Source organism: Corvus cornix, chromosome 9 (genome assembly GCF_000738735.6).
Source record: "Corvus cornix cornix isolate S_Up_H32 chromosome 9, ASM73873v5, whole genome shotgun sequence".
Classification (NCBI taxonomy): domain Eukaryota; kingdom Metazoa; phylum Chordata; class Aves; order Passeriformes; family Corvidae; genus Corvus; species Corvus cornix.
Genome location: NC_046339.1, coordinates 4,375,396 through 4,403,092, shown reverse-complemented (window position 1 = coordinate 4,403,092; position 27,697 = coordinate 4,375,396). Strand labels below are relative to the sequence as shown.

Below are 27,697 nucleotides of genomic sequence, written 5' to 3'. Positions count from 1 at the left end.
TGCAGTCAGGCTGCTCTTTGCCATAGCTGTGCAAAGCTGTCCAGGCTAACGCTGATGGAGGGCTCAGATTCTGCTGTCGCCAGGGGCCGGTGGCTGTGTGGGAGGAGAGCTGGCCATGGGGTTTGCACCCACAGGAGCAAGCGCAGAATCTGCCCTACATTCCTTTTCTTCATACAACAGTGATCAGGCTTCTCTCGCTGTTTCGTGGCTAATTACTCTGTATTGACTTTGTCATTAATCCTGTCTTTAATTCTCCTGGAGCGGGGGGTTGGTTTGCTGCTTGCCAGACTGCATGGGGATGGAACAGAGAGGGTCCTTCTCCTGCGCTTGCTCTGGGAACGGGGAACTGCCGACAACTTAGTTTTGTTTGGTTTTTTTCTCTTCTTTTTCTTTTCCCTCCCCCGCCCCCTCTCTTTCTTCCTCATGCCTTGTGTCTCTGCAGACCTCTGGTGAAAAAAAGCGTTCTGGCCACGCAGCCAGCAATGGCTTTGCAGGTCACATCAATCTGCCTGACCTGGTGCAGCAAAGCCACTCGCCGGCGGGCACGCCGACCGAGGCCCTGGGGCGAGTCTCCACGCATGCACAGGACATGGACTCGGTGCCTGAAGTAGGTGGTGGGGGGCTCCTCTTTCTCCTTTGCATCGCTTTTAAATCAAGTATTAACATCTCTGCCCCGTGACGGGGCTCTTCTGTTTCCCTCTCTGGCTTTCTTGGCTCTTCCCTCTCTGCATTTCTGGTCCACGTGGGTGAGTGTAGTGGAAATACGAGGGAGTCAGATGGGTTACTGCTACAGGGGTCTGTGGCTGATGAGAGAAAGATTTATTAGGTCTTTCAAGCCCACCAGCTGGAGTTCTGGTGGTGTGACACGAGTGCTGCCAACTGATGAGAAAGTCCCATGTTTGTTTGACACTTGGATATAAAAGGAAGTGCTGAGACCCAGTGATGCCATTAGCTTCAACTGGGCCCAGCTTCCATCTGTGCAACCTCTGATAATTATCATGACTGAAAAGGTCACCAAAAATCAAAGCCAACAAAATTCCAGATAGTTCTTCAGAGTAGGAAAAACCTGCACACGTCTAAAATCGTGTGTTTCCTGTCATGGCAAAGTGTTTCTCTTCTGGTAGGTGTTTTACAGGGACACAATTGAACATCAAAACTGTGTAAAGTGTAAAAAGTCTTAGAAAGTACAAGATGTGACAAATAAACCAAGGGAACTGATGTGTCCTGCTCACCATCCCTAGCTGTGGGAACCAGACACAGTTCTCTTTTGCCATGAGAAATCAACCCATTTGGTGCTAATTAAGCTATTGTATTTAATGTTTTTGTTTCATTTTGTGGATTGTGCTTCAAAAGTTCTGCCATCCTATGTTCTTCCATAGAAATTACGTTCTCACTTTATGGTGTACTTTTACAAGCAGTATAAAAATAAAAATTTCTTGGAATTGGGCATTGATAAAACGTAAGAACAGATGGTGCCTGACTTGACCTCAAGTTTTTATCCGTTTCCTCATTGGCATTAAAAACAGCAATGAGGGAGTTGATCCTGAAAGTAACACCTTCCACGGTCATCCTGGGGCTGCTGAAATGCAGCCTGGGATCGGGTTTAGATGTATTCATTTATAGAATATCAACCAAAAAGATCTTTTCCATATCTAAGACTGTATTTTTAGAGTTGACTGAGCAGGGCGTGGGTGTGAGTGGAAACTTGGGGATTTTGTTCACGGGCTTCCAGGTGACTCATGCAAGCACGACCTCAGCCTGCATCTTGATGCTCTTTGTAAGCCACCACACAGGTTTAGAGGCTGTTGAACAGGACCTGGAGGAAGATGAAGTCTTAGTATTTAAATATCAGGCTTGGAAGCTATTAAAATGTCAGCTTCTGAGGAGAAAAACTGAATGTGAGCAAGGAAAAATGCTCGGTGCATTGGGATAAGGGGTTTATTCGTAATTCATTTGCTGGAAAGCACCTGGCTCTCAGCTGGAAATCCCTGCAAATACTGAAATCTTCTCTTCCTTAAATTGCTATTGTTGTATGGAAAAGACATCCAGCACAGGGAAAAAAATCTATGTATTTCTTGGATAGGGGAGAAGCACAAAGTAGTGCTATCTGTGCCCGCAGCCTTCCCTGCCGCAGGCTGTTAACTCCTTCTGCGGGCCTCAGTTGCCATATTCTGTTTAGAAATCCATCCCGTTTCTATGGAAACAGCCAGGCTGTCAGGGAATAGGGTTGGGAGGGAAGCAGGATGTGCAGCCTGATTTTGGAATGGATGCTGGCTTGCCCATGGATGCCAGCCCCAAAATGCTTGGAAAAGTCACGAGCCACGAAGCTGCTCCTACACCTGTTTTTTTGTGCCCCCGAATCCTTTGTAGCCCACTGGAGGACAGGCACAGGCCCAGCCTGGTTTCAGTGGGGATGTACCAGGGTGGTGGTGTTCCCCATGGCACATCTCCCCACGGCATGGGGGACTTGTCCCCATGGCAGCTGTCACACGGGGTCTGTGGCAGTGGGCATGGGGAGCAGCCTGGGCTTGGTGACTGGGTGAAAGCTGAGGAAGATTAATTTCACAAAAAGGACAATGTCCCAGAGAAGAAAAACATGAGCTGTAGTGGTGCTGCAGAGTGAGCTGGGTTTTGCTGCTGTTGCAGCTCTAAACTGAGCTCATCCATAAAGCATGTCCTGGGTAAATGCTGGAGTGGGAAGGATAAGCTGCTCAAAGAAGGTGGGAATTCACGTCACTTTGACTCCAAAGGCAAGGATTTCCTTTTGCTCAGAAGGTGGTCTTAGCCTCATTTTCTGCCTTAAAGCAAGGTTTTAAAAAGAAAGCAATGTGACACTGCAGTGTGTTCATCCCCAGATTCCCTCAGTGAAGTATTGGCTCCAGCATTCCCTGTGATACCCTCAGGTTAAGTTTTGTTAACTTAGAAATGCCCTTTTCTGCAGTCCCCCTTGAAATGCTGGGGACAATTTAAAACTGTGCCAGCTGCCCCAGGCCAGGGCTTCACAGGGGCTCCTAGCACCATCCTGCCAACTTCAGCTGCTATGGGAAAGTGGGAAAAGCAAACCCTCGCCTGCCTGACATCCCAGAGAGGGTTTAAGGCATGCAGACAAGTAAACAGGTGGACTGATGATCTTAAAGGTCTGCTCCAGTCTAAATGATTCTGTGATTCTCGATTGGTTTTTATCTGCGTTGGCTTTTGCCTCTGGCCCTGTGGCTTCTCTGCTGACTGTCCTCATGGCTGTGCTTCTGCCTGTGAGGAGAGAGCAGAGCCAGGCCCTGCTCCTCCCATTTTCTGTTGCTCACAGACACTCAGAAATCCAATTTAATGTTTGTTTCTGATTAGTTTTGGGGAGGAGGAGCAGATGTTCATAGAGGGCTCAAAAAGGGCACCTCAGAGGCAGGCGCTGTTTGCTAATTAGAAAGTCTTACACGTACACAGATGCACAAAATTACTGTTATTTCTGTGCTCTGAGCTCTCTCTTTACTGTTTATTTTCCAGTATGGTATGGGAAGTAGCACCAAAGCCTCTTTCACCCCCTTTGTGGACACCAGAGTGTATCAGACCTCGCCAACCGATGAAGATGAAGACGAGGACGAAGAGTCATCTGCTACTGGTAGGAGGCAGTGTGGCCAGTTTGAGATGGGAGTGCTTTGCGGAAAAGCAGGTCGGGGAGCCTGAATAACCCCAGTGAACCTCTCTTACATTTCACTCACTCTTGTCCAAACATAACTCCTGCCTGTATCCTTGCCCTCTCCAGCTGCCATCCATCTTCTTCTCCCCCACCAGCAAAATGCCACCAGAAAGGTCTGGGAGGAAACAGGGAGCAGCAGAAATCCACCCTCCTGTCTGCTTGGGCAAACTAATGTCTTGTAACACAGTGATGCCTCCCTCATCGAGAAATAACCCAAGTATTGTCATTGTGTCCCAAAAAAGGAGGTGACAGAACAGTTAACCCATCACCCCTCCCTGTCCTCTGGTGTTTCCTTGCCAGCCCTGTTCACCAGCGAGCTGCTCAGGCAGGAGCAGGCCAAGCTGAACGAGGCGCGGAAGATCTCGGTGGTGAACGTGAACCCCACCAACATCCGTCCCCACAGCGACACCCCGGAGATCCGGAAGTACAAGAAGCGCTTCAACTCGGAGATTCTCTGTGCTGCTTTGTGGGGTAAGCCCCGGGCACGCCCGGCCCTCGGCGCGGCTCCCGGGAGCCCGTGGTGCTGGGACGGGAATGTGTCACCGCAGCACCAAGGCCCTGCTTCTACGTGGCCCCTTCTCCCTCCCCCAAGGCTCACATCCCCCTGCGCTCTAGGAGTGACCCTTTCTGTCCATGGGAAGGTCCCAGCATTAGCTGGATTGGCCACACTTTGGGTGGCAGCAGAGACGAGCTCGGGGTGTTGTCCTTGGGAGCAGCCGTGGCTCCTGGCGCCCATGGCCCTCTCCTCTCCAGGTGTGAATCTGCTGGTGGGCACAGAGAATGGCCTGATGCTGCTGGATCGAAGTGGGCAAGGAAAGGTGTACAACCTCATCAACAGGCGGCGATTCCAGCAGATGGACGTCCTCGAGGGCCTCAACGTCCTCGTGACAATATCAGGTGCTCCTCTCGTGTTTTCAGCCCGTCATTCACCTGCTCGGCCACAAGCCCCAAGTAGTTCCAGCTCAGACAAAACCTGCTCACTGGTGTCAGAGGGAAGCTCCCAGGGGAGATGGAGGTGGTTTATTCCGGAATCAAATGAGTTAAATCTGCCTTCAAGAGAGTTTGGTCCCTTCACCTGCTGACTGCACATCATCTCCAGCCTCCTTTAGCCGTGAAGGGGGGTGCAGGATACAGGCAAGGCAGGTAGTCACAGCTTGAGGGGCAGAGAGCTCTGCTTTTGGCTCTGTTTGGCTCTGGCTGAGGGAGCCATCATCCATGGCTTCAGATTTCCAGTTCAGACCACGGCTGTGCTCGGGCTGTCCCAAGTGTTGTGAGGGCCACAGACTTTTCACTGTCCCCATGTTTAGCTGGGAGCTCCAGAGTGCTCATGTCAGGCTCATGGGGTGATTTCTGGCAAAAAACCCAAAACCTCTGTAGTCCAGCCTCCCAGGAGAGCATCCAGCATCCTCCTGCAGAGCAGCCCCGAGGAGCACACGGGTGACGGAGCCAGGGCAGAGTCTTCTCCTGCTGATACCTGTCCCACAAAGCTCACAGAGGGCAGCAAGATAATGCTCATTAGGAAATTGCTTGATATCATCCTTCTATTTGCTTTCACATTGTTAACACCCCCTGGCCTTGCTCAGCATTCACCTGCAAATTCCTGCTGCCTCCATTCAGACAGAGCTCCAAACTCCCAGCTCCATCATTTACCTTGGTCTGCAGCTCCCCTGTGGTTTTGGGATACAGCTGTAGGGATAAGGGGTTTAGTACAGCTGGAAAATGAGTGGGGGGAGCACCAAGCCCCAAGATGATGCTGAGAATGAGTCCTGGGGACTTGTGGAAACCTGTGAGCAGACAGGGTTTATCATTTGGGTCCTGTCCCACCAGGCTTGGTGTGAGCTGTGTCCTGTCCCTGTAACGGGGGCTCTGCAGCCACAGGGATTTTGCAGCCATGTCACAGCCATCCAAGAGCAGGCAGCCGTGCAGAAATTTGGCAGCCTGTCAGCATTGCAGAGCCCAGCACCAGGCTTGCTGGCAAACAGCAGTGCCTGTTGCAGGTCAAGGAGCTCCTGTCTCATCTCCAGGGTGGAATTAATGTTGTATGAAGGAGAGGAAAGGGATGAAACCAGGTAGCTGAGTGGTTGGATAAGCTTTTAGCTGTATGAGGGTTGGGGTCACTGCCCCACTGAGCCCCACTGTACCTCTGTGAACACTGATTTATAGGAAAAGGATTATTTCCAGCCTGTGGGAAGCAAAACCCTGGCTTTTCCAGTGTCTGCCTGCAGCCTGTGAGACAGAGGGCTGGGCTTTGCTTTCCATATATTTCTTCCCAAGGAAAAACCCAACAATTAAATTGCTATTTTCCATTACTGTTTGTATTACTTTTATCATGGAATGGACTTGAATTCTATCATCTTGTGATTGAAAATAAGCACTGAAACCTCAAGATGGCCCATGCAAACGTGCTCTGCTCTGACATGGACATTTCCTTTGCCAACAGGAAAGAAGAACAAGCTGCGTGTGTACTACCTGTCCTGGCTGAGAAACAGGATTTTACACAATGACCCTGAGGTGGAGAAGAAGCAGGGCTGGATCACAGTTGGGGACCTGGAGGGATGCATCCATTACAAAGTCGGTGAGTGGAAATAAATGTCTGAAGAGATGTGGTTTTGTTCTTTAGTCTTAGGTCTGACCTGACAATTTGATATTAAAAGTATGGGTAGACCATAGCCACAAGTAAATTTGGAATTAATCTTTATGCATTAGGTGGACTCCATGTAATGAGAATCAAGAGAGGGATAGCCTGAGAAGCTGTTCCTGGAGATGTGTCGGAAAGAGAGTGAATGTTTTTAAAATTGGGTTTATTTTTATTTTAGTGAAATATGAAAGAATCAAGTTCTTGGTGATTGCCTTAAAGAACGCTGTAGAGATCTACGCTTGGGCTCCTAAACCATATCACAAGTTTATGGCATTTAAGGTATGTTTGCCTTTTACACTCTGTAATTGTAAATACATGAGATTTCTGTACTCAGAGCAGTAAAGCATCCTGCTTATGTAGCTGAGCTCCTCAGGATGCCTGGCAGGCATGGGAGACGGGATCCTTGCTGGCTGAAGAGATTGGATATGTTCTGCTTACGGCCAATGAAGAAGTGTTATTATTAGTTTATGCTAGCAGGCTTTACTTAAGGAATGTGCAGAAAGCTGATCAAATGCATATGAGTAAAATTGAGTTGGGGATTTGGGTGGGTGTTTTTTGTGGGGTTTTTGTGTTTGGGTTTTTTTTTTTTTCCCCTCTGACTAATTTTTAACATACAGTACAAAAATAGGCTGGCGTGATTTTCTATTTTCATTTTCAAGGTCCTCTCCCCTTCTGCAATGTGGATTCTGTTTCAAGACAGAAAGTTTGGGAGAGTGACCCTCTCTTTCTCTCTTTCTCTCTCTTTTTTTCTCCCTTTTCACCTACCTCGGCTTCCTGAGGGAGACCTTCCTCCTCTCCAGCCTGCCAGTAGTGGGTATTTTGTACTTAGTCCTTTAGAGCACTTTTCATCCCAAGCTCTGTGCAGAGACAAGTCACAAGGGGCAATGCCTTGTGGAGATGTTCATGCTGAGTAATCTGATTTTACATCTTTCCAACACAAATGGACTTACTCAGTATTAGGTCACATTTGCATTTTCTGAACAAAAGCCAGAATAAATGGGCTCAGTGACATGGAGAGCTCAGCAGCATCAAAATGGTCTGGGATCCAACTTCCATGGGCTCTGAGAGTGTTGGTTGGTGTTCCTGGTGCTGCTCCTGCAGCCTGGGGGGATGAACATCCTTGCCTTGTCTTGTAGGCAGGGATCTGTTGGGAGAGGGAAATGCCACTCACTGATTTTCCCTGTGGGGATTCAGAGTGGTCCTTGCACAGAGTGCCAGGAGCCCTTTCCTCTCCCCACGGGTGTTTCAGTGTCCTGCTGAGCACCTAAGCCATGGGGATATTGATCCATGGCTGGGGGTTGGTCCCAGCCTTGATGCAGCAGGTTAGATGGAGCAGGGAAAGCAGGTCTTTGCTAACCTGACTGATTTCAGCTGCCCAAACCAGAGCGGTGATCCCTGCCAAGAGAGGAGGTGAGTGGTCATGGATCTCTGCGGAGAGAGACTGAACACACGCTCATGTAAAACTGAGCTGTTGCCTTCCTTTAGAGACCAAATCCTTGTGTTGGCCTCGGGCTCTTGTGAGAGAGAGCTGTGCTTGGCAAGGGTGGGCACTGATCTGCTGGGATGGCTGAATACCCTCTGAGGCATCTGACAGGGGAACAGAGAGGCAGCAGTATAAATAACCACATATTTAGTAGGAAACACAGTCAAATACAATTTCAAAACCATATCACGCTGCTGCAATGGGGATTTGTTGGTTTTCAGTGATGCTCATGGAAGGGATTATAAAAGTCTTTTGCAGATCTCCAGCACAAGCCGCTGCTCGTGGATCTCACTGTAGAAGAGGGTCAGAGGCTGAAGGTTATCTTTGGATCCCACACTGGTTTCCATGTGATTGATGTAGATTCTGGGAACTCCTATGATATCTATATACCATCTCACGTGAGTACAGAGGCAGTGCTGCTGCCTGAAGAACACGGGGCACCAGTGAGGTTTGGACAGGCTCCCGGGGGCTCAGAAGGAGGGACCAGTGATGGGTGTGACATTCCCTAGTGCTGTGCTCACTGAAAGAGGACGTGGAGCTGTCACATACTTCATGTTCATCATTTGCACAGGCTGTTTCTGCCCTCGTGCAGGAGCAGTAAAGTTTAAGGTTGCCATGTCCCACAGAAAGGAGAATCTGTGTGTACACTGCATTACTGCATGGAGCAGTGTATCCTCTGCAGGATTTTCTTGTTGGGTCATTTAAGCTCCATCCGTGCTGCTGGCCCAGCATAAACTGGTCTTGGGGAAACTGTGTCACTAAACAAATCCAGGAATTGTTGAATCTGATCCAAGCAGCAGTCTCCTTTGTGAGAACTGGCAAGAGCAGAGGGAGAAATACTGGTGCAGTTTGGGATGGTTTTGTGTTGTCTTAGCTATGGAAAGGTAGATATGGGTGGAAGGTCAGTGTACCTGCCCTTGGAGCTAGAGGATGATTGCTAAAAAATAGGATATTTCCTCCCTTTCCTGCCTGTAAAATTCTGAGTTTATTTACCTTGATTTGAACTGGTGATGGATTCATCGGCTCAGTCGCTTGCTTGTGTTCCAGCCAAGTGTCAGCCATCAGTCTTGGGGGCGTGTATGTTGTGATCTGTCTGTAATTGCTGAACCTGTTTATCCTTGCTGTGTCAGACAGCTTTGATGGTAGGGTAAACATGGCAGTTTATTCCCCTTCAGGCTTATCTCTGAAAGCCTGTGCCTATTTGGGGAATGGAGGGAGGGCTTTGTTCTCTAGTTGGTTTGGGCTTTTTTCCCCCAAGGCTCTGCTCCCTTCCCCCTTCCCCTTTGTCCATTCAGTGTAATTCTGACTCTCAGGGTCTGTTTCACCTGCAGATTCAGGGCAATATTACTCCTCATGCCATTGTCATCCTGCCCAAGACAGACGGGATGGAGATGCTGGTGTGCTACGAGGATGAGGGTGTCTATGTGAACACCTACGGGCGGATAACTAAAGACGTGGTGCTCCAGTGGGGAGAAATGCCTACTTCCGTGGGTAGGTCAACCCTTCCTCTTCACCTGCTTAAAATACAAGCCACAAGTAAGATGAGGAGTTGAGAATGCTGAGATAGAGTCGTTTGGGCTTTTATCAAAAGGGATTTCCCTCAGCCAGCTCTGAGATGCAGCTGCTAAATTTCTGCAGTTTGATCTTCCATAATAAAAGCAAGTGATTTCTTGCAGATTTGAAATTTTTGAGTATGAGATAAGATAAATGTAAGATAATGCAAGCTGTTGCACTGGTGGGATACTGTGTTGAATGGAGGGGGGCTGGGTGTGAAGCTGGGAACCCTTGCATTGCTCTTCTGGCTCTGCTGTTGCTCAGCTCCACAACCCATGGAGGCAAAACACTGCCCAGCTCCTGACCTTCTGAAATCAGAAGAAGTGGTGCTGCTTCTGTTTAAGTTGCTCAGCAACTTCTGGATGAAAAGTGCTCTGAAAAGGCTGCTGTCCCTGCAGGCAGGGCACGCGGGACCGTCAGAGCTCTTCCACTGATCTGCTTAGGCTTTGAGTAACAGCTGATGAGAGCTTTTCTGCCCATTGCATAATATTTAACTCAACACAAGTTGTAACACCTGCCAAATGCTTCCTTTTGACAGCCTACATTCATTCCAATCAAATAATGGGCTGGGGAGAGAAAGCTATTGAAATCCGGTCCGTGGAGACAGGACACTTGGATGGAGTATTTATGCACAAGCGAGCTCAAAGGTTAAAGTTTCTATGTGAAAGAAATGATAAGGTAAGTCCACTTCAAAGCCTGTATCTGTGCTGCCAGCTGCAAGGAGCTTTTAGACGTTATGTCTGGTTTGTCTTGAGTTAATAATTAATCTGAAGGTCCTGTTTAATAAGAAGTGCCCATAAGCTTATTCCCAGTTAGTTTTCTCCAGTGGAGGGAGACCTCAGCCTGCAAGATCTCTTCCATGTCTAGCTGAGATCTGCATTGGCTTAGCTTGACTTTCTCACAGTTCTTTTATTTGAACATTAAATTGAGGCTTCCAAGTGAACTCAACAAGTTGAGTAGCAACAAGGGTGTGTAAGTGACCCTGATTTGAGCTCTGGCGCAGAAACATTTTGATGCATCTTAAATTATTTTCTTCTACAGCCTTGTCTGTTTCTGTGGACAGCAGAGAAAAATACTGCTCTGGAGGGTCACCAGAGTTGCATGGCTGTCATGTAGATGACCCCTGCCACAGGTGTTGCAAGAAGGGCAGGGAATGAGGAGAAATTGCTGGAGGAAAAGGCATATTTGCATGGAAGAGATGGTTAAATGCCGAGGTCTGTTTCTGCTGGTGGTGTTCCCTCCTCTCACAAGGTTTCACTAAGATAAGTCAGGACCAAGCAGGAGGGAGATCTTTCATAATGAACACAATCACAAAACCAGTGAAGAAACTGGTTGCTGTGTCCCCAGAGCAGGGTTTAATAATGTGCAGTAAGTGAGCTTTGAGGCCATGATCACTTTAGTGACTGAACAACATAAAGCTGAGCACTGCCCTACCTGGGGCATGGAGTTAGGCTGAAGCGCCACAGGAAAATGTATCCTAACTTTGCAGTTGAGTATGTCATGGGAAGCTGCCCAAGAAGCTGAATTTAAGTTTAATTTAAGTGTAATCTAATTGTAACAAAGCTGGAAAAAGCCCACCTTGATCTTTCTAAAATACTGGAACCAACTGATCACTGATGGGTTTGAAATACTAAACCCAGATGTTTCTCTTTCTGGACAACTGGTTAAACTGGTAAGATTGAGTAATTTTTGGTTTTAATAAGGACAGAGGCTTCAGACTGTCTGCTTCAATATTTGCAAATTATAACTTACATATTTTTTAAGACTCCCATTGGGATCAAATGCTGGTGGATCCTGCTAGAAGCACCAAACCAGTTCTTCATCCAGAGTCCTGATCCGTTTCTGTGCTTTGAGCATGTTGAAGGGAAGTTGTTTTTCTGGGCTTTACTTTCAGGAATAGCTGAAATACCAGGACTAACTTTTCCAAAAAAAGCCATTTCAGACTGAGGCAGATATCGACCCAAATGGTGAATGTTTAGCAAGATCCAGACCACTGACAGCAGTTTTTTGTTAGTACTTCATAATAAATGATGCTGTGGCAGTAAAACCTGGTATTTTTAAGGCATTCCAAACTCCTTTTGGTAGTGAGAGAGAAAGAGCTTTAATTACTGCATTTACTAATGAGTGGCTCAATTTAATCCCAGTCTGGCATGGGTTAGCTCCATCCTCTGAGTATTTAATAAGGGTTGTTTCTTTCCAAACAGGTATTTTTTGCATCGGTGAGATCCGGAGGAAGCAGCCAAGTGTTTTTCATGACCCTCAACAGAAACTCCATGATGAACTGGTAACAGAGGAGCACTTGGCACTCACCACCATGGCATTATTTGTAATTTAAAGGACATTAAACACATGGACTAACACTGTAGAGGCAGGTGTGGAGGGCACCGAGGAACCCTCTCCCCACGCTCCCCCGGTGCCACCAGCCCCGGGGCAGGGACTGCAGCCAGGGATGGACTTTCACGCTTGGAACCCCCGAGGTCTCCTGATTACGCTGTGTTATAGTGGGTTATGAGTTTTCCTTTATTTTATTTTATTTTATTTTTTAGTTTTACTTTTTCTTTGTCCCCTACTTTGTAAGAACGGGGAAAGAAACAGTGTCAAAAAGTCTGTTTTTAATTCTGTCTGCCTGCTAGCATCAAATATATAGTATGTTGTAAAGTTACCAATTAAATCTGGTGAGAGACAGCACAATAAATGTACCTTTTATCTTTGTGATGAAGGCCATAACCATATAGCTGGGTAATTTTAGAAATCTTTTGCCTTCACCAACATTTACATGTTGCTTTTGGCAGCAACAGCTTAACGGATTTTTAAAGAAGAGAAAAAATAATAGGTTTTTTTCCCCTCTTTTGGGAAATGGATTTTAAATGGCTAAACTACTAGCCTTAGACTAATAAAAATCAGCTACCATTTTTGTCAAGTCTGTCAATCCATATTTCTATATGGATCTTCACATAATGGTGTGTCTTGATAGGGACAGAGGTGCCCTTTCTTGTTGCTCCAGAGGTGCCCGCCGGCCCCGGGGCTTGGCCACGGGCACCGGGACAGGGGATCGGAGGAGGAGAGGACGGCGGAGCTGTCGGAGGAGCCCCGTGCTCGCCCCTGAGGGGGATTTGTGGCCACAGATGGCTCCCGGGATGCCGTGGGCACCAGACCGTGCTGCCAAAGCCGGCGCAGGTTGTGGGCGCTCGTTTCCCCGAGTCCGGAGCCGGGCACCGGCGTGCGGAAGCAGCCGGCACAGGGATGGGGACCATGAAACAAGCTGCCTGTCCCCCACGTTGCTGGATTGGGCTTGTAAAGAGCTTAAAAAAAATATATATATGTGTGATTTCTTCGGCCAAGGGTCTGAATCTACTTGTTTTCCACCCCCTCCACTCCCTAGGAATTACCCAACATACAGTGAAAGACAACATCTGTGCCGAACCGTGTGTGTGTGTTTAGTTCAGGTTGAATCGTGTCCTTATAAACTCTGCTCAGTTGATTTCCGTTTTCGGTGCGTATCTGGGGTTTTCTTTCTCAGTAGCTGCAAGCATGGCCGCCTGTGGTGTTGGGGTGTCGCATAACAAGGTCTGTGTTGCTGGTTTTAACCTACCTCGTTTCGGTTGGGGTTTGTTTTTTGGTTTGGTTTCGGTTTTTTTTTCCGTTCCGCTGTCGATCACAGCGCTGTTACCTCCAGCGACATATAGAGAGCTTAACTGGCAATCTTGGTGTACTCAGTAACGATGGCTTTATTAAAAAATGATTAAATCAACAGGACTTGGTCAAACTTGAATCTTTATCAAGGGTAAGAGGTGATGTGGGGTGGCAGGGGTGGGATGGGCTGGGCCACCCTCACCTGAAGCATTCTGTGGGCAGGGTGTCAGGGTTTGGTACCGCAGGGATTGCCAGCGGTGGGACTCCCAGGATGTGGAGTCCAGGGAAAAACAGGTGGGATGTGCTTTGTGGTGCCTTCTTCCAGCACCAGGCACCCTCCCACTGTGCTGGTGCAGCCTGGAGCGTGTAGGGATGGCCACAGGACCACAATACTAGTATTCAAACCCCATATAAATCCCATCGCCAACACTGATTGCCACCAGCTCTTTGTATTTTCATTGTGGTTAAAATACAAATTAAATAAAGCCCAGAGCTTTTATTGTGTTGCAAACTGATAACTGTTTTGGGGTGGTTTTGTTCTACTTCAAGTGACAAATGCACAGCTTTGGATGATTTTTTTATTACGGGTTTTTGGGTACAGTGATGAAATAGAAGGAAGTCGTTGAGTTTAAACGACTCAGGTGGTTTGTGAATGTATTTTTCTAAATCTCAGAATCATTTGAAGCAAAAATCACAATAAGCCAATATTGCCACAGTCTTGTTGATGGCATGTGTGTATGGAGATAACACAGAGCAAATGCTTTTCTGGTGCCAACCACAATAAAACACAAAACTTCACCATTAAGCCATGCCTTTTATGTTTGGGTAAATAAACCTGGGGTGTTGGAGGACATGGAGGTAAAGGGGATTTCAAGGGCTCCCAGCCATGATGGTCTTTGTCTGGAGACTCTTGGGAAGGTGGTTTTGGAACAGGAAGAGTGCAGGGAAGTGGGACATGTCCCTTGTGATGCTGCCCAGCAATAGGCAGTGGCCAAGGGATGTTGTGATGGACCTTCACCACCTGAAAACTGCTCTTCTACAAAATCAACTCATGGTTATTATAAAGACATTTCCCCTCCAAATGTTACTAGCTTTGATTTGCTTGTCTTTTGCTGTAAGTAAAATGTGCTTATGGTTGATCAGTGCTCTCAGAAACTACTTATTACTAGTGTTTAAAGAAATAAAACCTGGGGCTCATTTTAAAACCCTGTTTCTGGGACTTTTCACCCAGGAAAGGAAATCTATTTGTTCAGCTGTGCAGTGCTGCAGGAGGAAAAAGCAGTAATGTCTGTGCATGCAGGGGTCGCTTGAGCCTGTTGAAGATTCACTTATTTACAGAGTTGCTGTGAAATATCGTATAACTTCAGGGATGAGTCATGGTAAATGGAAGAAAAGCCCTGAGAGCTGGCATGAGGCCGTGCAAGGGCCCTGGTTAGCTCCACCACCCTGGGGAGATGCTGGGTACCACTGCCAGGTGAAGGGTGCTCAGAGGTAAGGCTGTAGCAGCTGCTTGTGGGAACTGAATCTTTTCAAACCTGTTTCAGAATTATTATCAAATGGCCTTTTTCTTGTTGTGAGATGGTTTGGGGGTTGACACTGTGTGTTTTGGGACAGAACAGGGATACTCAAGATGACCCTGGCCCCAACCCCAGAGCTGGACTGGTTGCTGGAAATGGTTGAAGTTGTGCTGCAGTTCATTGTCTCGACGTGAGCCCACTTAAGGTCCTTTCCTGCTCATGCAACAATTTGATACTCTGTCATTGGGGCCAGAGTGAGTATTGTGTGGGCTGGCAGAGACTGAACCTGTCTGTTCCCAAAGGTGGGGGATGGAACTCCCATGTCATACCCTGTCTGTGTCCGCGGTAAGTCACCCACCTGGGCACGGCTCTGAGGAGATCCAGCAGAGATTTCCTCAGCAATAAGGATGCAGTTCCTGGCACAGGATGCCTGTCACAGCCCTGCAGCATCTGTGTCCTGCCCTGTGCTGCCACTTCCATCTGTGCAGTCGGGACCTGCAGCAGGAGAGGTTTGCTGGGTTTGCCTCCCAGTTTTTCTATTCTGGGACACACTGCACCACCCAGAGTTGGGGGTGGGAAGGGGCTCATTAACCTCTGGTATCTTTACAGCAGTGCTGTAAATGCGCCAAATTCTCTCTCCTAAATGTGTTTTATCAGCCTGAGCTGCTGTCTCACATGTGGCCCCAGCACTGCTGCCTGCCCCAGCTGATGTGCTTAGAGAGGAGAAATGAACACGTAATTTCGGTTTTGTGCCAGCCACTGATGTGCTACATCAGCCTGCTCTTAGAGATCCAGAGTCTTGCAGACCAGATCTACCTTTTTTCTTTGTTTTGGTTTATGGCATACTTCTCCTTTGTTTTTTTTTTTAACATCAAAGCTGTCTCTGAATGACCCAGAGGCAGTAAAATGGGTGTGCAAATTACCCCAGCACCTGGGGGTAGCCTCACAGCCCCTCTGGAATCTTTGAATTCCTTCCACTGAGGTGACAAGCGTGTTCAGCTGTTCAAAAGCAGAGCCCCGCCATAAACTTCAGCCCATTGCTTCTATCACACAGTGTAAGATTATCAACAACACCAATTACACTACACACAACATAGAGTGGGCAGTAAGCATGGCAATTCTGCCTAACTAACATTATGCACAATTCTTGCACTTTATTATTTAAATAAAGCATTAGCAATAATGCAGGCACTGTTGTTTGCCAATCACCTAACCACTGCCTGGCCAGCTGGGGAATGGGTCAGTGTTGCTTTGGGCTGTGCTGTGCCACTCTCTGCACCCCCTGCACTGTGACCACAACTGGCTGTCAGATGGGCAAGAGATTTGATGGACTGATCATTCATCCTGGTGGAGCCAGGTCTGATTCTCTGTCCTGTAGGAACATTGTGCTTCTGCTTTTCAAGCTAACAGTCAGCCCCTTTGGGAAGTGATTGCCATGACAGGAAGATTTACACACCAACCTTTTCCATCCATGAGCCTCAAGCTGGCCTCTGCTAATCAGCACATCCACATCCAGCCCCCTGTTCAGAGAAACACAAGGTCTGGAGTCTGTTAGTGCCACTGAGAGTTCAATATGTGCTTAAATTGCCTGGGGCCAGGCTGTGGAGGAGTATGTGACAGCCCAGCTGGCACCAGCCAGGGGCTCAAAGACACAGGTGAGGCAGTCCTGGCACTGGCACACAGCATCCTGCCTGGCAGGGAGGGTGAGAGGGGCCAGGGAGGGATGGGAGAAGTCTGGGATAGCTCCATCCTTTTGCCACCATACCTGGCCGAGGGATATGTGTGGCTGTGGGGCTTCCTGCCTTTGGCATCCAAAGTTTCCATGGAAGTTGAAGGGCTGCTCCTGGGGAGGTAAGTGGTGTTCACCCATGCCTCCCCAGCACTGCTCCAGCTGCTCCACACCCCGTCCCCAGGAAGCCAGATTACAGGAAGGTTCTGCTCTAAGCAGCAGTGGGGAGGGCATGGAAAGGCCACCCTGCTCGTGGGATGTTGGTGGCCTTTGATCCCTCCAACTCCAATAGGATGGGAACAGTAGGGAGGGAAAGCATCATCCTCTTTTGGCCAGGCACCTGCAACAGGATGGGGATCCCAGAGGGGTCCTGGAATGGGAATCCATGGGGGGGGACATCTGTCCTGGCAAGGATTTCACAGTGCCCGAGGGTTTCAGTCTGGGGTCTTGGGTCAGGGCTCCCATTTGTTTTCTGATTCAAGCTTGAGCAGCCTGGTAACTGTCAAATCCTGCCAGTCCCATTGTGAAGGTATTTAACTGCAATGCAAAGAAACTGCTTGTAAATGCCTGGGTATCCACACACAGCGAGCAAACAAACACCATTGGCAAAGATCTCAGCAGGAAGGACAAATATTGGGGAAAACTAAAAAGCTCATCCTTGGGGCCCTTCCTGTCACAGCTACACCAGCCCAAGAGGGGAATGCAGGTGCTGTGGCTGAAATCAAAGCCCGCTTAATGCAATGAACTTTCCTCCTCCAGTTAAAGTTTTACTTTACTGGAGACCAGTGCAAAGATTAGTGGTCTTACACTCATCTTTGTTGTTTTTTCTCTTGCTCTTCCTCTGTAGAAAGTACATTTTGTGCCCATGTGAAGCCTGGCTGACTGAGAGCATTTTCCAATGAGTGCTGTGATTTGGCTGCCGGACCCATCAGGGGCTGATCTGGAAGATAATGACTTTAATCAGCATTAATCACCTTCCCAGCTGACTCAGATTTTGGCACGGTCTGCTACCACTAAGGATGCCACTGTCCCCCCAGCCCTGCAGCTCCTCTCTCTGACCATGTCAAGGACAGCAAAGCCCAAGCCAGAGCGAGACCAGCTCAGACCAGCTTGTGCAGATGTGCAAAGTTCATGAAAACCAAGTGAGCCAAGGCAAAAATATTTGGCAGCATCAGTAGTATTTGGCAGCATTGGCAGTATTTCCCAGAATCCACAACATTTGACAGTGCAACCATCAGCTGGTAGTGCTGAAAGGCTCACTGTTCCACCACTGTGGGGTTTTTAATGAAAGCCTCTTTTATTGTAATATTCGGGGTAATTTTGCTACATTTTATGTCCATATACACACACAGCTGTCTCCTCTGATAGGTGTGTACTGGCATTAGAGCTGCCTGCTGGGGGGCTCTGTGTGTGCAGGTGTCTGTGTATGGACACACAGAGAGACCTTGTATACATCTGTGTTTATATGTGGCTCTGGATGTGATATATACACATGAATATATTTTAAAGCAGGTGCTAAGTGCTATTTAAATAAAACAGTCATTTTCTCACTGCTTTGCTACATGTGCTGGAGAGGTTTCTTCTCCCTGATTCAGCAAGAGGTTTGTGATGCGACATGTACACCCAGCACAGAAGCTGAGGAAGGTGTTGAGCATCTCAAAACAGGCTCTACTGTGTTCTCAAGCCCCTGGTATGTCACGTTTCCAATGGTTCAGCTGAGGGACAGCCCCAAACCAGCCCTGCAAGCTGGATCATTTGAATTTTCCAGATCTACTCTATGTCTTTGCAGGTCTCCCATTGTTTCATGTGTGTCCCAAACACGGGGATTGGTGGTGGCTGCTTTGAGCTGAGTGGTGGCCAAATAATGCGTGGAAGACTTGGGTTTCTCATTAACTCCAGAGCTGATATAGTCCCATCTCTCCAAGCACCAGCCTGTTTTCCTGCCTCCATCCCAGCTCTGCTGTCCTTCCCTCCCTGCCCAAGCCCCTACCTCGCTCTGCAGCCCAGGACAGTGACTGTTCCCAGGAGGAGGGCGGAGGAGCTGCGAGGTGGATGAGAAAAGGAAAATGCAGACAGAGAAGGTAATCATGGCTCGTCGGTATTTTTGCACTAGGCTTTCTAGTGAAATGATTAGAATTTCTGCAGGAGTGCAGCACTGAGCAATCCCTTGCAAAACCAACACCAACCAGAAAAAAATCCCCTCCACTAATTAACTGTGCGCAGGGGCAAAAGGGGAAAAGGGCCAAGGGATTATTTTTTATTTTTAAGAGCTCCGTTGGCTCACTGAATAACTTTAATTGTGATGGGAAGAAAAAATGCTTGAAACAGTGCTGCTGAAAAACACCCTTTTGGTGTTTTTTTCCCAGCTGTTATGCTCCAGGGGTGGGGATGGTGCATGACTTACTGCTACTGCTGCTGCTTCTTGCACTGCTGTGCCAGGCAGAGCTCTGGCTCCTGTGAGCTCCAGGGCCAGGATGGTTGCAGTGCAGCAGGGAGAGCTGGACTGTCATTGTGGGGCAACACCTCTCTGCCCTGGGGGCCTGATCTTGCCTGTCCCCAGGGGCTTTCCTTCTCCTTTGGGGAGAGCTAACCACCCGTGCTGCTGCAGCAGCATCCCTGGATGCCACTGTCCCAGCCAGCTGGGCAGCAGGGTCCCTTGGGACAAGGATGGGATGCAGCCCTCCCCCACTTTTGGGCACTGCTAGGACCATATGATGAGGTTGTTCTGTGCTTCCTGCCCCAGCACCTCACGGGAACATTGGTCCTCTCGGTCTTCACCGCGGTGTTGGGCTTCTTCCAGTACGGCTACAGCCTGGGGGTCATTAACGCCCCCCAGAAGGTAAGTTGAGCCCCTCAAGCTTTGCATGGCCAAGGAACTACGGCTTCAGGGCAGCCAGGGCCAGTTTGTGCCTTGCAGAAGCCCTCAGGAGAGCTCTGTCCCTTCCAAGGCAGTCTCTCCCACAGAACAAAGCCCCCACGACAAGGCAGTGGGGTGAGAACACAGCCAGGACCGTCCACTGGCACTTCCCCAGGAAAAGGAGTGGGTCTCTGCACATAATGGAGCTGTCTTCACTGAAGCACAGTCCCTGTACCCAGGCCAAGGGACTGCACCCCCCCCCCACCAAATGCAGTGCCAAATCCGGACACCAAGCTCAGCCCAGCCCTGGGAGGGGGAATGCTCTGGCAGCCCCTCCCCACTGGGGTCTGGGTGTTGTGGAACTGGGGTGAACCCCGAGATTTTACCCCTGCAGAGCCTGCAAGGAAAAGTTTCTCCTGAGGCATAAAAAAATCCAAAACAGGGTTTGGGGTGGTTATAGATCTGAGCTGATGGTGTTTTTCATCTTTGCCTGCCACAGGTGATAGAAGCGCACTACGGGCGCGTGCTGGGCATCATCTCCCCAGACAGATATGCCACCAATGCCTCTGGGGAGGATGGCACGTTCCTCCAGGCTGGAACAGAGGGCACACTCCCACCCCTGACTGACATCAGTGAGGATCTCGCTACCTCCCCACACATCCTCACCATGTACTGGTCCCTGTCTGTGTCCGTGTTTGCCATCGGCGGCATGGTTTCCTCCTTCACTGTGGGCTGGATCGGCGACCGGCTCGGGAGGTGAGAGGCTCGTGTGTGCTGGGGCTCTGTGCCACAGCCCAAACCCTTCTGATTGATTTTTCCCATAGAACCATTTCCTCCCTGTAGAAATACAATTTGTGTTATTCTCCCCAGTTTAGGAAAAAACCCTCCAACTTCCAAAACACTGTTTCAACCATCACAGAGGTTGGGCCAATTAAAATCCTCAGTTACAAATCAGACATTTTATTGCAACTTGAGCATTTCAGACAGCAGCTGATGAGCAGCCTTGATTAACTTCTGAATTCCCCCTTTTCTTTCCATGGCAAAAGGAAGAGGAGGACATCTGAATGGCATTTGCACAGGATGTATAGTATCATTTATAATATCATTTTAACTACTCTGATTGCACCCTGGCCCCATACTTTGCAGTGCCTACAATAATTGTTTTTCCCCTATAGTGATGATTAAATCACTTCATAGCTCCTCTTGTGTGTTGCAAAGGCTGCTTTGGCTGAACGAGGTGCCAGAGGAGCTGTGCTGCTGCTGCCTTGCAGGGTGAAAGCCATGCTGGTGGTGAACGTCGTTTCCATTGCTGGGAACCTCCTCATGGGGCTGGCAAAATTTGGGCCATCCCACATCCTCATCATCTCCGGCAGAGCGGTCACGGGGCTGTACTGTGGTGAGTCCAGGCTGGGTCAGCCACTGAAAGCAGCTCCTTGGCATCAGGCTCCAGGGCTGCAGTTCAGAGTTTCCTGTATTTTTTAATCCTTTTTTTAGTTCAGAAGGGGTTTCAAAGATGGGAGTTTCCCTCTTCTCCCCGTGTCTGCCCTTCTTGATCCAGGATCTTTCCCAGAAGTATTTGGGTTGGCTCCATCACATGTTCATTTTACATATCCTAGAAGGGAGCAGGTTGCTCTGTATCTCAAGGCTGGGGTTTGCTGGTGGCTGCTGTAAGAGGACATCATTAGCCAGCCTGGTTAACAGGTTCCCTAGACAGAGAGCACAGGAGCACTGTGCACAGAGAGGTTACGGTAGCCAGCAAATAATATGGCATTCCATTAGAATTAGCTTAGAAATAACAGCTCTTTATCACTGTTACTACTATGCAAATACAATACTCCACTCTGAGGTTTCAAGGCAAGTTTTAGGAAAGCTCCTTGCCCTGTGGTAACTTCTCCCAGCAGACAATCCCTGCTCTGTGCTATGATTCAAGCTCGGTGTATTCAAGCAAAAAGGCTTCCCAGTTTTGAGCTCTGACCTGTCCAAGGTGCAGGTGGGTCCCAGCCAGGCGTGAAGGGCTTGGTGGGGTGTGGGGTGCAGCACACAGGCTCCATCCTCCTTTCCTGTTTGTGAAGTGGTTTCTGCTGGTTGCTGAGCTGTGTCTGGAAGTGGTGATGCCTGTGTGTGCTCGGTGCAGGGCTCTCCTCCGGACTCGTGCCCATGTATGTCAGCGAGGTCTCTCCCACGGCCCTTCGAGGAGCGCTGGGGACGCTGCACCAGCTCGCTATCGTCACAGGTATCCTCTTCAGCCAGGTAAGAAGGAAAACACACACATCCAGAGAGAGCATTTCAGAGATTAGGAAGACCCAGTGATATAATGGGGTGTTGTTCACCATTCTACCCCAAAACCGAAGTAGTGTGCAAAACAATCTGCTCTAATGGGGTTAAACCCCTGCCTTAGGTAAGAGGTGTCTTAACAAAGACAACTTCTCAAGAAATAAAAAATGCTTCTGCAAACAATTTCTCCTCTTCCTGAGGAAGTTTTCTCAGCATCTCATCAACATCAGGCTGGATCCTGAGCATTCAACCCCTGGTAATCAGGTTCTCAAAAATGGCTTCTTCAGGGAAGCAGGGAGCCCAAAGTCCCCATCAGCACTGCCCACCATGGCACAAGTCCCAGCTACACAACAGATGGGCACAAAAATGTACAGAAAACAAACACATCCAGAAAAAGAGCTGGTATTTGCTTCTAGTTTTCCTCCAGCTTGTCACTTCAAAATGCCATAGTGGTCAATCACTTTCTTTTCTTACAGTGCAAAATGATCCACTCAAATATGCCTCAATTATTCCAGGTCCTTGGACTAGACTTTCTCCTGGGCAATGATGAGATGTGGCCCCTGCTCCTTGGTCTGTCTGGCGTGGCTGCCCTGCTGCAGTTCTTCCTGCTCTTACTGTGCCCCGAGAGCCCCCGATACCTTTACATCAAACTGGGGAAGGTGGAGGAAGCTAAAAAAAGTAAGAAAGATATTCTGGGCTTGTCTAGAGTGGTTTTTATACTGTACATAGTATTAAACACAGAAGGAAAAGCCCAGCTGAGGACTCCCATGTGACTGTGGTTGCTCCATCTCATGCTCTGAGCTGCTGAGGTACAAACTAGCTCTGGATCAAAAACTATGGAGACGTTTGCATGGGACCAAGCAGCACTGCTGAGGGATGAGGCTTGAGAGTGATGTCTCAGGGCTGTTGCAAAGCTGATGTGCTGCTTCCCCTGACCAAGCAGACCCACCCTGGATACCTTGGGTGTGCCACAGGAACCCTCAGAGCAAGAGGGCACAGCTGTCCATGTGGTTGGCTTACCTTAAGTTTTGCCTAAAGAAATTCTTGTCCTTACTTACACCTTACCTACCACTGAAAATAAAATTTCAATCTTTTGTTTCCCTAAGATTTGAAAAGGCTTCGAGGAAACTGTGATCCGATGAAAGAGATTGAAGAGATGGAAAAGGAAAAGCAAGAGGCTGCTAGTGAGAAGAAAGTCTCCATAAAACAGCTTTTCACCTCTTCCAAGTACAGGCAGGCTGTCATCGTGGCACTGATGGTGCAAATATCCCAGCAGTTCTCAGGAATCAATGCGGTGAGTCTCCCCAAAATGTTCGTCTTTCAAGAAATCCATGTTGAGCGTGAAAAGGCAGCTCTGGTTCAATCCAAGTCCTGCAGGGATGAAAGAAGGCTTTCCCATGGCTGCAATGGGCTCCTCAGTCCCTGCAAAGCTGGCTGTGGGAGGGCAGGAGGGAAGAAGAGTAGGAGGGAGTCCAGCACAAAACCAGCTGGCACAGCAGGCCCATGCTGAGCCCTCCCATGACCCTCCACCTACCCGAGTTTGTCAGCAGTTTGCTCTCTTAAATGACATCATGCGCACCCCAGAATCACTGTTTTGTAGCCATTTTTAGCTAAACAACTTTTGCATCACCTCCTGGAATACCAGACATCACCACTTGACACCCAGAAGCATTAAGTAGCACACAGGGATGCCCAGCCCAGCTGGCTCCAGGCCATGCCCAATGTATCCATCAGCCACTGGGTCAGCCACCCGTTTACCTCCTGCCCTTAGCTTTCACCCAAAAGGAATTATCTTATTCTTGGAGAGAAGGAAGAAATGGGAGTCATTGCAATGACAATATTTTAAAATTCATGTAAAACTTGGTCATATTAAGATATTTGTCTTCAGTGCTCAGTGCCGGCAATCTGGATTTTGAGATTAAACATGGACTACATAGAAGAAAACAGATGTGCAAATGCAGTAGCTCAAGAGGGGAATTTCAACAGGATTTTTAACTCCCTCAGGCTCCTTTGAAATTTTCAGCTTTAATTATTATAACAAGCAGTTAAAAGTTGAAAAATTATTCATAATTAAATTACACCACATCTCAGCCAAGCAAACGCAACTGTTCCCTCATGAGAACAAAAAGTTTCACCAGCCCTATTGCCTAATCCTTCATCTTGATGTATTTTGATAGATCTTTTACTACTCCACAAACATTTTCGAGAGAGCTGGGGTTGAACAACCAGTTTATGCAACCATCGGTGTTGGAGTGGTGAACACGGTCTTCACTGTTATCTCTGTAAGTAAATACTTCTGCCCGCTGGACAGAAGCTACAATGTGGTTTTGAAATATGATTTTATCCCAGAGCTGGGATTTGCAGTGTTGCAGGACTGACCCTGAACACCTTACAGGGAAAAATCATTCCCTGGACAAGTTTCATTTGAAAATTCAAGTCTTGACATAGAGCATGTTGCTATCAATCAGCACTGCTAAATGTCTCATCAGTAGAAACTGCACCACTGTGTTCAAGGAAGCTTTGAAAACTCTGCATTTCCCCCCCAAATAAAAGTTGCCCTTGGGATTGCAATTGTGCAGGTCCTATTCCCCCAGGGAGCAGGCACGGGATGGGGGCTGCAATGGAGAAGTCACCAGCTCACAGTCTGCTCTTACCTGTTATCTTTCAAACTGTTTTCTGTATGTACACAGCACCTGCACGAGTGATGCCCAAAGGCTGTTCCACAGTAATAAAAGTAATCCAGCACCTATCCTCATCCTATCTCAGCAGGGCTCTGCAGCAATAAAAGGATGGTTCTGTTTCCACAGACCTTCCCTTTGTTTGTCTCTCTCCTGAGAGGATTAATACAATTCCTATCAGCTGGCAATTAGTTTTATGATGTGGCCATTAATATAAGATCAGGAAATGCCAAGCCTATTTCCCTATTATCTCTCAAGAGATTTAGGGAATAAAGGACTTTCACCAACATGATGCAGGACTGGCTGCAAGACAGAAATACACAGCTCCAAGAGATTTAGGACAAGGAGGAATCATTTTAAACTGACAGAGCAGGTTTTGATTAGATATTAGAAAGAAATTCTTGTCTGTGAAGGTGGTGAGGCACTGGCACAGGTTTCTCAGAGAGGTTGTGGATGCTCCATCCCTGAATTGTCTAAGGCCAGGTTGGACAGGGCTTGGAGCAACCTGGTCTTGTGGAAGGTGTCCCTGCCCATAGCAGGGGGGTTGAAATTGGATGATCTTTAAGGTCCCTTCCAACCCAGCACCTATGAGATAGGAGGTCTTGGAGTGAACCTGCTTTAAAGTCCATCACAGGCCCCATACTGAGGAGAAAATGTGATATTTATTGTGAAATGAGGCACAGAGATGTGCAGCTGGAAGAAGCCTTTCTTCAGCATGGAGGGTGTCCTGCAGTTCAGTCCCCATCCCAGGGCTGTGTTACTTGCAGCCTTGGGCATTTGCTCTTTGCTTCTTTTGTCCATGAGCACTTAAAAATTACCTGCTTTTGTCAATAAATGACAGACCCAAATCAAAAGACAGAGGCACTGACAGCTGGGTGGACCTTGGCATGGGGAGAAGGGAGCAGAGATTCATCCTCTACAACTTCACGTGTCAGCACATGAACTGCCTCCAGCAAAAGAGACGGTCTCTGGGAAGTGTAAATCATGGCTGTAATGGCAGGAAAGGTGGAGCTGCTGGCCAGAGGTGTCCTTTCAAGCAGAGGGAAAAGAGCAGGCAGCCTCAGAGGCTGCTGCATGGTTAGGCCAGGCTAGCTGCACTGTCCTCGGAGGGACCTACAGCTTCCCACCCGGTGAGGTGTCTGGTACAGATTTAGGTATCTGTCAAAAGCTGTGTGAGACGACTGGAATCCACCAAGAGGAGCTGAGAAGGAGAAAACTAAGCCTTGTGACTACCAGGGAAGCAAAAGGAGTCTGGCAGTGATTGGAGGAAAAATCCTGACTGCAGCTGCTACACAAGTATCCCTGCCCTAGACAGGCAAGGTGCAATGGCCCATGATGTGGCCTGAGTCATGCTACATTTTGAAGGCTGATTTCGAACTAATGCAGACCTAGTAAGTTTTTAGTTACCGGAAGAAAAAAAGAAAAGGGAGAGAGAGAGAAAGTCCACAGTCAGCAACTCGTGTAGGAGTGGTGGGAAGTCCTGAGAGCTTGGAAATACATGGGCTCTGAGCGTATGTGCCTTTGCCTTGCCCTTGGCAGGGTGACTGCTCAGTCTGGCTTCCCAGCAGCCGCAAGCAGAGTTTCTGATACTTGGAAACCAGCCCATAAATCTCTACCACTGGAGCTAAAAGAGCAAAAGAGCAGTGTGGCAGTGGTAACAGGTTGGTTATTGCTAATGGCCCTGATCCTAAGAGTGGTGGTGCTGGACACTGAGCTGCTGCATGTGTTTCTACAGGTCCTTCTGGTGGAGAAGGCAGGCAGGCGGTCCCTGTTCCTGGCTGGTTTGATGGGCATGTTAGTCAGCGCTGTGGCCATGACAGTTGGGCTTGTGCTCCTGGTAAGGATTTCTCTCCATTTTTTCCTCCTTGGTTTGAAAACAAGAGAAGATCCCATCAAAGTCAGTCCAAACCACTGGTGCAAGCGCCTGTTCAGATGAAAAAGCAAGTAAGGAGTGGCCTCCTTTGCTGAACACCCTGGTTATTAAAGGCTGCTCTTCTGCCTCATTTTGCTGAGCCGCAGGCAAGGAGAGGGCTCAAAGTAACAGCTGAACTGATGGCTGTGAACTCCTCCAGGCAGCAATGCTGGTACTACATGCCCATCCAGCACCTGGCACAAGAGTTTAAAACCTTAATTATTCATGTCCAGTCCCCCTTTGTCTGAATAGAAAGGAATTTCTGAAAAAGAAGCCTACATAAGGTAATTAGTGATAATTAATGAGAGTTGTGTTGAGACTCTAACACCAACCTCTTGCAGAGCCAGTTTGCCTGGATGAGCTATGTCAGCATGGTTGCGATCTTCCTCTTCGTCATCTTCTTCGAAGTGGGGCCCGGGCCCATTCCCTGGTTTATTGTAGCTGAACTGTTCAGCCAAGGCCCACGCCCTGCCGCCATTGCTGTCGCTGGCTTCTGCAACTGGGCCTGCAACTTCATCGTGGGAATGTGTTTCCAGTATATAGCGGTAAGAAATCCCTTAAACCATACAAATAAACAACTGGCATGACCCCACTGCTTGGCTCCCGAAGCAGCCCATCAGGATGTGAATGTGCCTCCCAGATTTCCATCCCCTAGACTGGCTGGGCACCGCAGCCACTTCGAGTAGGAGGGAGAAGCCATCCCTGTGGTGCTGATGGTGGTCTCCCCTGTTCCCACTTTCCCACTGCAGGATCTATGCGGACCATACGTGTTTGTGATCTTCGCGGGTCTGCTCCTCGTCTTCTTTCTGTTTGCGTACTTCAAAGTACCGGAGACGAAAGGAAAGTCCTTTGAGGAGATCGCAGCCGCGTTCCGCCGCAAGAAGCTCTCGGCCAAAGCCATGACTGAGCTGCAAGACCTGCGACGCAGCGAGGAGGCATAGACGTCCCACGCACCCAGAAAGGAGGGACTGGGCATGGACCTCCTTCGGGAACCATGAGAAGAACGTTGGGCAAAAGTCTCATTTCACAAAAACCTTGCAGCTGGCAGACCAGGAGGACCCATCCATTGGATTTCTTCTGGTTGCTGTGGTTCACACCTCCCAGCCACAGGTGCTAACTTGGCCTTTTACTCTAAGACACTTGGGACAACTGGGCTGCAGGAAGAGCCAGGGAAAGGACTGGAGGAGTATGTTACATGTGCGTCTCCATGCCCTATGGGAAGAGCCCATTGGGACAATGAGCTTACCAGACGGCACTGAGCAGGGCCATCTCTTAGCTGAGATGAAGGAAAGGGGGCTGGCTGATGCTGCAGCGTCATGTTTTCAATTTTATCCCCTGCTCTCTGCTTCATTCTGCTGAGAGACCTGGTGCCTTGAGAAACCAATTGCTAGTGCAGTTGTGTCACCAGCACACAGCACTGATCACCCCAGGTGCTAAGGAAAACAGGTGGAGCAAACTCCCCCTCACTCTTGCTTCTGCAGAGGAAGACGGTGGATCCCACCTGAACTGGTTGGGATGATCCTTCCTTGCTTTGCTATCTGTGCATTATGGAAATTCTGTCTGATCTCACACAGATTTCTCAGTCACAGTATTTTTTGGAGAGTCTTAGAAACTGTGGCTGGGCTGATGGGTATTTTTCCTTACAATTCAGCCAGACTACTTAGCTCCCTCTTTACTCCCAGGAAGCCTCTCCTCTCTCCCTTCTTGCTGCTTCAGCACAAGGCACTGCAC

The 27,697-nt window shown here is 48.5% G+C and overlaps 2 protein-coding genes across 10 annotated transcripts in view; both read left to right on the top strand.

Annotated features, from left to right (window-relative positions):
- The window catches only part of TNIK (TRAF2 and NCK interacting kinase), a 152,038-nt gene extending 138,241 nt beyond the window's left edge, over window positions 1–13,797 (top strand). For 8 of the 9 annotated variants that reach the window (XM_039556895.1, XM_039556894.1, XM_039556893.1 and 5 more), the window contains 10 exons: window positions 443–607; window positions 3,499–3,613; window positions 3,992–4,162; window positions 4,445–4,588; window positions 6,132–6,266; window positions 6,508–6,608; window positions 8,061–8,210; window positions 9,144–9,303; window positions 9,905–10,044; window positions 11,571–13,797. In XM_039556895.1, the coding sequence (XP_039412829.1) occupies window positions 443–607; window positions 3,499–3,613; window positions 3,992–4,162; window positions 4,445–4,588; window positions 6,132–6,266; window positions 6,508–6,608; window positions 8,061–8,210; window positions 9,144–9,303; window positions 9,905–10,044; window positions 11,571–11,654 (1,365 nt within the window). In that variant the 3' untranslated portion in view covers window positions 11,655–13,797. The remainder of the gene's footprint in view (window positions 1–442; window positions 608–3,498; window positions 3,614–3,991; window positions 4,163–4,444; window positions 4,589–6,131; window positions 6,267–6,507; window positions 6,609–8,060; window positions 8,211–9,143; window positions 9,304–9,904; window positions 10,045–11,570) is intronic. The other variant, XM_039556896.1, reaches the window with a different exon arrangement.
- A 4,370-nt stretch (window positions 13,798–18,167) lies between these two features.
- On the top strand, window positions 18,168–26,907 carry SLC2A2 (solute carrier family 2 member 2). Its single transcript, XM_010397391.4, has 11 exons — window positions 18,168–18,326; window positions 18,989–19,084; window positions 19,602–19,858; window positions 20,374–20,498; window positions 21,237–21,352; window positions 21,892–22,054; window positions 22,483–22,670; window positions 23,554–23,658; window positions 25,790–25,891; window positions 26,308–26,511; window positions 26,716–26,907. Exons 1-11 carry the CDS (start codon window positions 18,312–18,314, stop codon window positions 26,905–26,907), a joined length of 1,563 nt encoding a protein of 520 aa, XP_010395693.2. The 5' UTR covers window positions 18,168–18,311.
- The last annotated feature ends 790 nt before the right edge of the window (window positions 26,908–27,697 follow it).

Excerpts from the sequence above, each read along its gene's own strand:
- SLC2A2 (XM_010397391.4), top strand. Across the intron at positions 20,499-21,236 it reads GGTCACGGGGCTGTACTGTG|GGCTCTCCTCCGGACTCGTG; the intron begins GTGAGTCCAGGC and ends TGCTCGGTGCAG. Across the intron at positions 22,671-23,553 it reads AGTTCTCAGGAATCAATGCG|ATCTTTTACTACTCCACAAA; the intron begins GTGAGTCTCCCC and ends GTATTTTGATAG.